A 13,619-nucleotide genomic window follows, 5' to 3' on the forward strand; every position below is an offset into this window, starting at 1 on the left:
CAACTATTGGAAATTACATACAATAATATTTAATCACGTGGAAAAATATGGGAAGTCAAAGTATATTCAGGGTTTTATTCCTTAGTTATAAAAGCTGTGTGCACTTGAAAAGGGAAAAAAAAAAAAAGGTAAGAATGGTAATAGCGATTTTTCTGGGTTGTAGATTAACTTAGTATGTCCAAAACCCAAGTAAATGAATAAAGGGGTGTGTATGTCAAGTGTGGAGACCCAAGCATTCCTGGTACCCAAAATAGATGCATCCATGGGATGAAAGCTAAATCAAGTGTTCGCTGAATGGGCAGGATAGGCCACACAGATGGGGACACTTCAGAAATGGGGAGAGAGGTCAGAGAGGAGAAATTAGACAGGCCAGGTCCTCATTGTTAAGACTAACCCCAGCAACGTGAAGACAGGACAGCAAACAGTAGAGCAGAGGCTGGGGACAACAGGCAGGACTACTCAGGACTGAGATGAGCCTTGCTACCCAAAGCCACCTTTTAATGAGCTGCTTTTAGAGCGGTCTCTGATGTATATTGCTCACCAAGGTTTCAGGAGGTTGATCCTGTGAGTGCCACAAACAAGGTGCTCAATGCTTTTTCCATCTTTACGTCTACGTGAGATGGGGAGCATTTTTCCCACTTCATAAACGCAGACACAGGTTAGCTAAACTAGTAAAGGGATGATACACAAATCCAGGTCTAACAGACTTCAAAGCCTGCACAGGAGTCACGCCCTCTCACCACCCCTCCCCCCATCCACACCCCCGCCCCCCCCCCCCCCAGTATCTTTAATCCAATCTCCAAGCCTGACAGTAGGCTTACTGACCTTCTGGAAGTGGCCTGCACAGGCATATGGGAGCACTGAGGGCCAAAGGAATCCTCCTTGGGTCTGGAGAGTTAGTCATCAACCTTCTAAGCCAGGTCACAGAACAGTCTGGTGCCTTCCCCACTTCTCCCACAATGCCATCCTAATTAACAACTTCCAGTTATCAAAAGGTGCAGTATGTGCCTTAGAAAGGCACACAAATAATCAGCAATCCTTAATTCATAAGACAGTATGCAACTAAGTAGCCAAACATAGTATGTATTAGCTGACTGAAAAAAAATTTTAATTGCTTAGTTTTTACTTATTGGGTGATTTGATGATAAAATCATACGTCAAGTTCACAATTTGTAGGGCAGTCCATCTTCAAACAAAAAAGTGGCTTACAGCCTTAAATATTATTTCCTGTCATTTTAATGTGTTCTGGTTATAGAAGAGAATATACATCTGTGACTGTGATGAGGTCCACGAACTTTCAAATCACAACGGACACTGTTTTTGCCCCAACCCAAGGAGATAATTACAGGTAATGTGCAACCTGACTGCCCCTCCCTGAATCTTCTTAGTCCTACAGGAACATCAAACCTCCCAAAACATACAGAGGTCACCTAATCACCAAATTCACAAAGCAGTCTCTAAAGAAGTCAAGACAGGTAGAATAAATAGTAAATCTTATCTACAAAATTGAAGTATCTAACTCATGGGTGAATCACCAAAACCCTCACACATTCTTTATCCCCATTTTGCTCGTAATTCTAATATACTTCCCACCTGGTTTTCATTCCTTAGCAAGTCAAAAGAAAAAAAAAGTTAGATAGGGTAAAGTATTAACAGGAACAGAGAAGTAGTGACAAAGTAGCGGCTGCCAAGGGGGAAAAAAACTACAAAACACAGGCAGAACTAGAAAGCAGCCATGTGTAATACTGTGGCCAAGCCACCTACCCTCTGGCTTTAACGGAACCATGAAGGAATCATCCTGTTAATAACTGATGCCCTTAATGAGGATTCCAACTATCAAGGTTACATTGTATTCAGACAAATTTATGTAATGTAATAAAGTGCCTAATATACTTTAGAAATATTTCTATCCAAAATTAATTGCAATGCATTAATGTCCCAAAAGATAAGCTTTTGTTAGCACAGGTCTTGCTAACCTGTGTTGTTCTTCAACGGTGCAGAATGAGCTACTTCTATAGAAGATACAGAGACACAGAAACACAAGTAACTTTAATGATTTGTAGTAAATAAAAAAGAAGCTGGAATCTATGATCAAAAAATGGAAACAGTTACAAGTGTATCTATACGGAAATCACAAGATTTAACAGCTTAACATCAACCAACTGCTGTCAAAATATATTTAAAGAAACCAAAGAAAAACTACAAAACAACTGCTTAATAGTGGTAGACACAGTAGAACGAAGGGAGAGGGAGGATAAACCCAGAAAATGACTGAAGGAGAGTGAGCGGCAACCGTCAAAGTTGTTTCACAAACAGGGATTCATATCAGAGGAACACACACAAACCTGTCTAGGAAATGTGACCAATGAGGCAATAGAAACTGACTAAAGGTCAGTTATAAGTCAAAAATGACAACCCAAATCCCAGAGAGTCTTAAATTATGTAATCCAGACATTATCTAACCCCTCAGATTTGTTTGGTGCTATGGTGTTCATCATTCTCCATTAGGATGAAATGTGGGACAAACGCATTACTGGTTGGAGAGCTTTTTCAGAGCCGATTCATCCTTGAAGGTCAGGGTCCACAGTTTATCACTGCATTTACATAATGTATTTCTTGATATGGAAAAGTAACATGTCAAAAGAGGAATTACAGTAAAATTTATTTTTAAATAATCCACAGAATCTCAAACTTACAAATAAATGAACTTTAATAGGTTTATTAACTTCACACTCTCAGTATTCTCATCCAGGACTTAAACTGTTCTCTAGCCCACCAGGGACCAAACCTGGCCGGGCCCACAGTGTCTCCCTTCCTATGTCTTTAATATTAGCACTAGATTCAATTTCTAGGGAGACTTACTCAAGAATTCTGCTTCTTAAAGAATATTTTTAAATGATCTCATTTACCTTGTCGATTCATTCACAAATGAGAACACTTCAATCAGAGGAACCTCCCCCAGGCCTCCCGTTCTCAGGTGGTGTCCTGTCCACTCTTCTCATCAAACCTTAACTGTCTTGGTATTAGAAGTAAGTCCTTCCCACTCCTACCCTTAGACTTACTGTTAGAGCCTTATGTATCACATGGACAAAAATCTGTTCTAAATCAAGTAATCCCCAACTTCTGCCTCCACAGCAATCTAAAGTGGAAAAAAAAAAAAAAAACTTTACAAAAAAAGAAATTAAGACCTTCAAAAACAATTATTTTAGCATATATAGCAAGGTCTACCAGAGAAAGACTGGATCCTAATTTGTTAATATTTGATTGACAATTTGCTAGTCTAGTAAGACCTTCCAAGCAATATTGATACTAAAATGTGTTAAAGAAAATGCTCTAAGTGTGTATATGTATTTATAAGTGTATATATACATTCATATACTCTAAGTGTATCTATACATACATATAGTGTAGAGAAACACAGTTACAAAGTGATAGCTAACAATAAGCAAGCATATACAATAAAAATATGTACCATAAGCCCAATGTTTTCACCACCAAAGAATAATGTTATGGCTTCAGTCATGATTTCTTGATGAATAGATAAAAAGGGATAAAAATGTAGGAACTGACATCCACGTACATTATAAGAAACTAAACACAACGTAAGATGACGACAATTGTAGACAGAAGAATTTAACACCTGTGGTGGTACATTCGGACCAGGTACTCTACTTTCATTACAATAAAGCCAGAATCAATTATTTGACAATATTCCTTGTTCACCAAAGGATGGGAAGTATTTTTGCTGGTGGCAGCAAGTGTGGATTTTTTTTCATCAAAGAACATTAAAAGGCTGAGATGATAATGATACTACCTGTATATTTAACCCATAGTTCTGAAACTCTCTCCTTAATCTTTAATAGCTGATAATCTGAATAAAAAGACATGATGAATCAAAACATACACCAGTTTTAAAAAGAAACATCCTTCAAAGCAATCTCAGCATCTAAATGGCAAACACAGAATGAATTCCTAATCTGGCCTAAGTTTTTTTTTTCTTTTTTAATTCGAGGAAAAAACATGTATGAATGAGTCTACCTATTTGTAAACATGTTTATGATGAAAACAGTGCAATGGCTGGTTCTCACACTGTAAGTTCAATTTGAAACATTAATCTGATGCTATATTTAGCTGTCAAGAGGGAGCAACTCAAAGGACATCACACAATCTATAAACCAGCTGGAAGGAGCCATCCAGACTTTGCCCTGCCGCACCCTCTCTGGGCGATGGTTAGACAGATCCTCATAGATGATATACTGCGTGCAGAAGCGCTGATCGGAGTCAGCTTTCGCATGGTACGCGACAGTATTGATGGTCTGAGTCACGTCGCTGTCCGGCTTGGGCTTTCTACTGAGAACCTGGCCCCCAGCTGCAGTGACAAGCTTAACAAGGTTGTCCTTTGGATGGTGTTTGAAGGCTCCCCCAAAATAGAAGTAGCAGCCATCAAACAGCTTTGGCAACTGAAATAACAAGAAAAAACTTGTTAAAAGCAGATGAAAACATTTAAAAACACTGCATAGGAATGAGGAAAATAAAGATAAATAGTCATGAGCAGTTAAGAAGCTGCTTCAAAGAAGTGCTGGGATAAGCTGCATTTCAAGTATACTATTTGGGTCAGGAAAAAGACTTCGCTGTATAGATTTCCTATTTATGATTTCTTCCTTGAGTCACCATCTCAGGTACTTTCCCCCCTTCAGATTTTAGGTGTGCTTTGCGTATGCGTGTGGGAATGAGTGTGTGTGGGTATGTATTTTAAAAAGCAAACAAACACTGCTCATCACACTTCTTTTAACAGAATGTTATTCATATTTGGTGGGACTTAAAGCCTCAAGAATTCCTAGGGTATCTGAAATGTGCTTCAGGGATCCTGGGCTACATTTAATAAAATTATAGGAGTAACATCATTTCTCTGGATCTTTATCCAGTTCTGCCCATCCTTACTCAGGTCTCTATATGTTACCAACCTCAGGTCTCCAGGACAGTCCTGGCGGGCGGGTGGCCTCCAGGGTTCCAGATACATATTCCTTGGGGTAGAGTATGTTATGATGCCATGGCTAGGGATCCAATTAGCTATGAAACACATTTCTTTGTGTTCTATTGAATAAAAAAGTTTCACAGTTGCCTTCTGTGAAAATTCTTCTTCGTCATTTCTAATATATATATGTACACAGGATAATGGAATAGCATCCATTAAACCTGCAGTATGTGGCAATAAAGACATATGGGAACTCAATCCAAGCAGCAGCCATAAGTCTTCTTTCAAGTGATTTTCTGCATCTGAGACTTCTCCCCAGATTCTGAAAGGTTTATGGGAATGTTCAAGATGCCAACAATCCATTAACAGTATGAAATTATCACCTTCTGGATTTTACTGCTCATTGTGATCATCTCTCAGAATCAAGTGCTTGAAATAAGCACAATTAAAATTTTAATCAGTCACCTGTACTTGTTGAAAGGGCAAGAGAAGTTTTTCCTGATGGTGATGATATAAAGTTATAATAAGAACAATGAAAGTAGTAACAAAAGAAAAATACCAGCTGTTCTTTGTTGAGCCTGCTTCGCTGTGGTCCTTCAGGAATCTCATACTTTTCCTCCTGTTCACATGCTTTTCTTTGTAGACATGCTTTCACCCCTAACAAAAAAAAAAAAAAAAAAAAAAAAAAAGGATAAAAGGAAAATAAATATCAAGTATTTGTTTCTTACTGAAACAATTTACCTAGATGACTTTTCTTCTCCATCACTGTTTTAAGTATTATTCTGAAACAGAAACAGACACCTTATTTATGTTAAAAAAATATATTATTAAAAATGTTTTCCACATAAAGAAAATATAAAAAAATCTTTCCTTCAGAGGACTGAACAATGAAGTAGTACTGAACACTAATTTTAGTTTCTTTTCTGAGAAACCTAAATCAATACGCTGTTCACAGCAATTATACAAATCTAAATTTTTATTTATACCAATTACCAAAATGAAGGTGAATAAAAAGTCCCTCATGTAGTGCAGCCCACAATGGTTTGAACCTGAGGGCCTACCAGCAGCACCTCTCATTTCCAGTCCTAGGTCTACCCTCCTGTTAGATTCTTCAGTGGGTCCACACACCTAGCTCAGCTGGGCACCCAGTAGGGACACTACAGTGCTTGTCCCAGAGCCTGGGACAGGTCTGGGATTTGACAGGTACATAATTGAAGTCTCCAGTCCACGGACGACTTGGAGAATATGCCAAATGCTTTAGAGATGTTTCAATAGAGATGATCCAAGATGCTGCTTTAATATATAAAAGTCGGAAGATTTTAACAACAGAATTCTCCATCTCTCCAAAAGCAGAGCTCTGTCAAGAGACTGAACTTTTTTCTTAACCTGGGACTATTAATAACGTATATTCAAATTCAACATTCAACTCTGGGATATCTATAATTCCCTATCATGTGATTATTAATTTGTTAGTTTTGCTTATGCTTTGGTGTGCCTTCTCCCAATGTTTTTAATACAAAATTCATATTTAGCCAAGTTTGTTATGATGAATTTCTGAATCTTATTATTCTCACTAACTTATCATAAATATAATGGCTCTATAAAAACTGTTGGGGGGCGCCTGGGTGGCGCAGTCGGTTAAGCGTCCGACTTCAGCCAGGTCACGATCTCGCGGTCCGTGAGTTTGAGCCCCGCGTCGGGCTCTGGGCTGATGGCTCAGAGCCTGGAGCCTGTTTCCGATTCTGTGTCTCCCTCTCTCTCTGCCCCTCCCCTGTTCATGCTCTGTCTCTCTCTGTCCCAAAAATAAATAAACGTTGAAAAAAAAAAAAATTAAAAAAAAAAAAACTGTTGGGTTTCTGCATTGCATAAAAATTGCATTTTAAAAATACTGTAATTTTTAATAATTGCCCACTGAGTAAAAAACTATCTTTCTAATGGAGCTAATATTAAAATATGTACTGTCTATTGAAAAGGAGTCTCAAAAATTTTGACTAGGTCAAAGTATCATACCAGAGGCACTGCCAGTGTGCTTACATCATATACTGTTTCTATATTAAAAACCAACCTAAAAAACATTAGCAATCTAAATCGTGGACTTACCTTAAACTCATTATTTTACATGTGAATATTTTTTTTTTACTTCTTATGTCTTCAGCATGAGCCACCCCCACCCCCCCCACCCCCGCTTCCTAAACCTCCTTTCCTATAGCTCTGCAGAACATTCCTATCAGTATCTTTAGATGAACATGCCAGCATATAAAGTCAAGGACTGAATACTCCCATGGTAACTACTGTAACAAGTGAATGGCAAATGTCTAACTACAAGGATAAATAAATGGGCTGTGCCTATGCCGGCTGCTTACCCATTTTGCAAATTTATTTGGTTGATTATTTAAACTGTCAAAAAAGCCTTATTTATTACACTGGTATCTTTTGATCCTGGCACTGTGCTGGCATTAGTATCAATCAGCAGACACAAGAATGTCACAAACTGCCCAGGGCAGTCACAAACAGGGCAGCATGGCCGTTTCAGTGCTTCTGTAGTGGGAAGGTGCCCCAAATCATAAAACTTACAGCTTTATAGCAGATGCTCAGTACAGTTCTATAGGGTAAGACAGGAAAATCCATTGCTCTAATTAGTGAGTTGAATTAAGAATACATTCCTCTGATGTTCTCTTATTCTAAGCAACAATCTGCCAACTCTCTGTGCCACTTATATCAAGTTAAAGAAGAAAATAAAGCATTTTCCCCCTGAAAATTAAAGAATAGTGTCCAGGTCTTTAATAACATGTTTGAATGATGACTAAGTATTGTTAATTGCTGTCACAGCACAGAAAACATCAATTTTTGAAAGTCAGGAGTGACATCTAGTCCAAGGGTTGCAACTCGAGTGTCTCCGAGGGCCCTCAAATTAGGTAAATGTGTGAGAAGCATCATGTTAAGTGGTAGGAAGCTGGGGAGACTGCAACCACTAGGAAATGTACAGGAAACTTGAAACTTGAATGGCTACATGGGACAGAGCTGGTCCACATAAGTCGTATCTGCTCTGGTCCTCAGGCTGCCAATTTGAAACTCTTGATGCTTTTGTCTAATCGACCTCTTCATTTCAGATAGAGACTGAGGTCTTAAGAGATTTAAGCAGTTTTCTCAGTGACACAATGGAGATGAGAACTCTGATATCTTCCAATTCCTAGAGCAGTTTTTTTAATCTTTTTTCTTCTTTAAGCTTTACTCTTTGTTTAAAAAAAAAAAAAAAAAAAATGAAGCATCTAAGGAAATGCCAGGCATTTTCTACACAGATTTAAGGTATTGTACCTCTCTTACAATAAGTCATATAACCACTTGATAGATGACTAAGTAGGAGGATCCATATTTTTTAAGAGATTAGCAAAAAGTATAACGAATGGCAAAAAGTGCCGACTATCCTGGGGGAGGGGGTATGGGGTGAACAATGCATTTGGCTTTGTTTTCAGTGAATCAATGATTTTACTTAATCTGATGCCTAAGTTGCTACTCTTCTAGACACTTACAAAAATTACAAATTCGTATCAATTTTCTAGTGAACCTCTTTTGAGGTAAACCAAGATTTACTAAAAAAAAAAAAAAAAAAAAAAAAAAAAAAGAAACTTTCAGCAATTTAAAGTGAGACATTAACATCATCAATGAAATGGAAGAATCTACCAGGCAAAATATGACCTAATTAACAAGTCAAAACAATGGATGGTATTTACAAATTTTTATTTATTCAATAAAAAGTTAAGCAAACTGCAGCAAAAATTCTTAAACCCATCTTCTGTGTTAAAGTATCAGAACTTTCATAACATCCACTGACATAAAATCATCCAAAATACAATATATACTGTAATGCTTATTCTCTCTATATGTATGTCAAAATTTAAAAATAGACCACTTTCTGGGGCACATGGGTGGCTCAGTCAGTTGAGCGTCTGACTCTTGATTTCCACTCTGGTCATGATCTCGCAGTTTGTGCGTTCTAGCCTTGTGTTGGTCTCTGTGCCGATATCGAGAAGCCTGCTTGGGATTCTCTCTCTCACTCTCTCTGCCCCTTCCCTGCTTGCTATCTATCTCAAAAATAATAAACATTAAAAAAATTTTAAAAATAGGCACTTCCCTCCAATTAAAAGATAGTTCTTAAAATTTAACCAAAAAATGTTTTATGTTTATACCATGTACTTGGCAAAGTCGTCATTATTCCATCATCCGTCACTAAAATAGTTCAGTAGAAAGAACTTATCCTTTACCCTCTCTTTTGAAGAAGTAAGCAGCATATACAAGACCACTTATTAGCTTTCTCAGCTAATAATTTCCAAACTGAAATAACTAGGTGAATAAGCTATGTTATTTATGTAAACACAGATTTCTACATATGCCGGAATGATAGATACTTTATAATGTGCCCAGCCACTATCCTTATAAAAAGTTTAGATCCTTTCTTCCTTTTCACATGTTCATTGTTTTGGGATTTTGACTGAAACTACCATTTTCAGAAATATAGGAATGAAGTACCGGTTTTATTAAAACTCAAAAATTCTTTTAGCCCAGATATATTCCTGATCATGTCTACCATTTCAGGTAAGCTTTCCTTTGGCCCCGATCTTATTACTTTTTTATATATGGGAAGCAGCCCAATTCCCCAAGTGCTGCTTAACTCAAAGTCATTAACTCAGTCATTAAGGTAGCTCTGGCTACCTTAGTAAAGCCTGGAATCTTTGCATAGTAATGCAGCCTATGGATTCTGGGCTACAATGGCTTTAAGAGAAGCTTGTACTATACAGAAAAATATTCCTTCATTCTAAATCTCTAGTAACCACTCTTAACCTCCTATATCTCATAACATCACATATATCAATGAATGTGTATTTTCACAAACCGCTGATGATGTTTGTGAATCTATACTAAGCTTAATCAGCTTTATCTTAATCTAGTTTTAGAAGGGGGGAAAAATCTAGTTTTACATCATGGAAATGGGAAGGAGTAGGAAAAAAGGGGTCCTTGAAACCACAGCTATACACAAATGATTACAGAATACAATGAAGATGGTATAAAGCTTTGACATGGAGGTCTGTTAAATGTCCAGAGGGGGAAACTACCCCTCCATGAAGGGCTATAGAATCTGCTCTTTTTCTTCAAAACCTAGAGCAGTAAATAAACCCTTATTTTAAAGAACTGCTATTTTTCTGGAGCTATCCATAGCTGAAATAGCACTGAAAATTTCAGAATTAAAGATCACTCTCAGCCAACATGTAATGTCCTAAAAAAATAAATAAAATACAGAATCAAACATCATTCTATGTCAAAATTAAGTCCTAATAAATATGTCATTATATCCAAAGTGGACACTTATGGAACTCAAAATATTAGTAAAATAAATATTGAAGAATTTACCCTCTGACTCTATTAAAAATAAATATCCAAATTGTACAAACAAAATAATTTATTTTTCAAATGCTTTTCAATTGGGCTTTTTAAGCAAAGAGCCTATGATATCACTAAACTTTAGAAAAAAGGAAATCATCACAGGAAACCTTACACAACTGTGACAAAAAAATGGAAAAACAACTTATGCTCTCCCTGCAATTTCTGAAAACCTGGGTGGCCAGTACAAGAAGAAATAAGTCCCATATTACAAAATGCCACAGAAGAGAGTGGAAGGACAATGAAATGAAGGCTGAAAATATAAAATAAAAGCTCAGTGTTCCACTCAGGCCATCATCAACATCTAGACTTGGGATATCACAGGAAACACTACTGCAGATCATTAGGTTTTGTAATTCTATATAAATACCAGTTAACAACTGGCTATTTCTGGCTACTTTTTAGGCCAGTATTCTAACTACAAACATATTTATATATAAAAACAGATTTCTTCATGGGATAGTATGCTGAATTTATTTTACTTAATGTATATTGAGAAGCAGGTCAAATTCTATCTTAAAAATGTATTATAGGCTGTATCATAAAATCTTCTTAGGCAAAATATGGGTATCAATTCTAAAACCCTATATTATTCATAATATCAAAATAATTCCCTTTTTAGAGTTGTCGTTAAAGATCAAACTCAGTCTAATATCCAAAATCTCTTCTTAATAAAATAATTTAAAAATTCATACGTGGTATTCTTTTTTAGTCATATATTTAAAGTTTATGTATGTAGGAATTTCCTCTTTGATTGGCAGGACAATCACCATAACAAAATGTCCTTGGTAGTCTAGAGAACAGGTGTAAAAGATCTGGCATGTTAGACTACAGAAATATACACACCGGTTCTAATTTCCCTGATAAACACTGAAGCTCTTACCTATACAATTAATCTTTGGAAAGTTGAAAAAGAAGATATACTTTCTAATTGTTATTCAAATTTGAGAAGCTAAATTTCTTCCAGAGAGCATGGATTTCACCCAACCGACACACATTGGTTTCAAAAGTGTTACAAATAGGACTCTGCCTATTAATCCACCAGTTTTCTTTTGATTGTTCCTTTGCCTGTATGCTTTCACACATTTATCTAGGGTTAAAAGTGAAGATATAATTGTTTTATGCTTTTTTAAAATGTAAACAATCCTTTTTTATAATACTTCAAATGTAACCATTATCATATAATAACATGATTTTTTTTTTCAGAAACTATCTTTAAACTTTTCTTAATTCTTTCATATTTATTCCCCCTATGTCCTGCTATTAGAAATAACAATGAAAATGTTATTTTCCGTATTTCTTCTGTATTTCTGGCTTAGGACAAATTCTCAGAAGTGGGGCTATTAGATCAAAAGACGTTCTTTTTTTTTTTAATGTTTATTTATTTTTGAGAGACAGAGAGACAGAGCATGAATGAGGGAGGGGCAGACAGGGAGAGGAGGACACAAAAACCGAAGCAGGCTCCAGGCTCCGAGCTGTCAGCACAGAGAGCCCGGTGCGGGGCTCGAACTCACGAGCTGTGAGGTCATGACCTGAGCCGAAGTCAAAGGCTTACCTAACTGGACCATACAGGTGCCCCGAAAGATGTTACTTCTTAAAAAAAGTAATCCTCAGAGCATTTTTGGTGAAGGATTTCTGTAAGCATGAAGTTGCCTATCAATCTTAGTTGATAGAATGCTTTGGTATATTTACTTTTTGGTAATTAGCAAAGTTTAAATAAAACTGAACAGATTCCATTTTATTGAAGTGAATAAAATTTGAAGAAACATTGTAATGGAAAAGTGTGAGTCTGTTAACCTGACTACGAGGTTATATGATGGTATAACGATTGTCTTTTAGGCTCCATCGTCCTCAACTAAAACAAAAACAAAAGCAAAAACAAAGTACCCTATGTGGTGCCTCCTCACCTCACAGACGCCAGCCCAATGTAAAATGTTGGGCACGTTCCCCCAGCAATGCCCTCTGGTGCCAAGGAATTTCAAACCTTCTCCAGCAGCAACTGTATTTAAACTGAGATGAGGGTGGGCAAGAGAGAGAGATTACTAAAGAAAAGATGACAGCCATCTGCTCTCCTCTTCACACTGAGATGAGAAATGAAGAGGCAAAAGAAATTTTTTTTTAAAGGTTAGGCTGGAGGAAATTTTGAAAGCAGGGTACTACAAGGACAGGTCAGTAAAAGATGTTTCCCCCTTTTGAAGGCTAGGTGACATCTTTAGCATGCAGTTCCACCTTACTCACAGTCTAGAAGGGTGATAAAAATTACGTATTCATGCATCTTCTGTTTTTTTTCATTCTAGACATGTTTTAACAACCTTTGTACAATGATGGTTCTACATTGCCTGTGAGGAACTGGCACCAGACCAGGGCTTAAGCCCTAAAATTTAATCTTAAGGAACTTTTCCTATCTCTATTTCCCATTTCTACTAAATAAAAACTACAAAACAGATGGCTGGTACAATAGTATCACTATGGCTTAATCTCAGAATCTTCGTTGGTATATGCATTAACTACGACACTGTAATATACTCTCACATATCACATGGAAAAAAATAAGAGATGGACCAAGTAAGACAAAACATGGTTAAACAGAAAATATCCAATAATTAAATTTAGCAGTAATTCTTTAGTGTTCGTTTGTTTAAATGTGTTTAATTTGTTAAATGAGTCAATTATCCACAGAGAAAAGTTTAGATAAAATTTCCTCTTGACAACTCTTGGGTAGTTCAGTTGTTAAGCATATGACTTCGGCTCAGGTCATGATCTCACGGTTCATGAGTTCGAGTCTCACATTGGGAGAGCTCAAGCCCTGTTTTGGATAAGCTTGAGGCCTGCTTCAGGTGTACATGAGCCCTACTTCAGGTGAGCCCTGCTTGCTTTTTTCTTTCTCTTTCTCTTACTCTTTCTCTTCTCTCCCTCCCGCCCTTGTGCCACTTCCCCTCAAAAAAACCCAAAAAAATCCCACTTGAATCTTCTTGGTTTATGGAAAATCCCATAAAAAGATAATAGTGACATTTCTGTATAGTTAAGCCAATAAAGATTTTGTCTACCAGCAAGCTAATGGATATCTTCAAACACAAGACCTAGTTTTAATAAGTCATAAATCTTTACAACTAATTTTGAAAGCTTTGGTCCACTTCATCTTTCTTCAGTGTGGATGTTTTCAGACAGTTTTGAATAGATTTGAACATTTTTAAAAATCAAACTGACA

At 36.8% G+C, this 13,619-nt stretch overlaps 1 protein-coding gene across 3 annotated transcripts in view; it reads right to left on the minus strand.

Annotated features, from left to right (window-relative positions):
• Positions 1–2,030: 2,030 nt before the first annotated feature.
• The window catches only part of BARD1 (BRCA1 associated RING domain 1), an 83,054-nt gene continuing 71,465 nt past the window's right edge, over positions 2,031–13,619 (minus strand). For all 3 annotated transcript variants that reach the window (XM_045481136.1, XM_045481138.1, XM_045481137.1), the window contains 2 exons: positions 5,535–5,632; positions 2,031–4,460 (listed from right to left, as the gene is read on the minus strand). In XM_045481136.1, coding sequence (XP_045337092.1) covers positions 4,128–4,460; positions 5,535–5,632 — 431 coding nt within the window. In that variant the 3' untranslated portion in view covers positions 2,031–4,127. The remainder of the gene's footprint in view (positions 4,461–5,534; positions 5,633–13,619) is intronic.

The sequence above is a fragment of the Leopardus geoffroyi genome, chromosome C1 (assembly GCF_018350155.1).
Source record: "Leopardus geoffroyi isolate Oge1 chromosome C1, O.geoffroyi_Oge1_pat1.0, whole genome shotgun sequence".
Lineage (NCBI taxonomy): Eukaryota > Metazoa > Chordata > Mammalia > Carnivora > Felidae > Leopardus > Leopardus geoffroyi.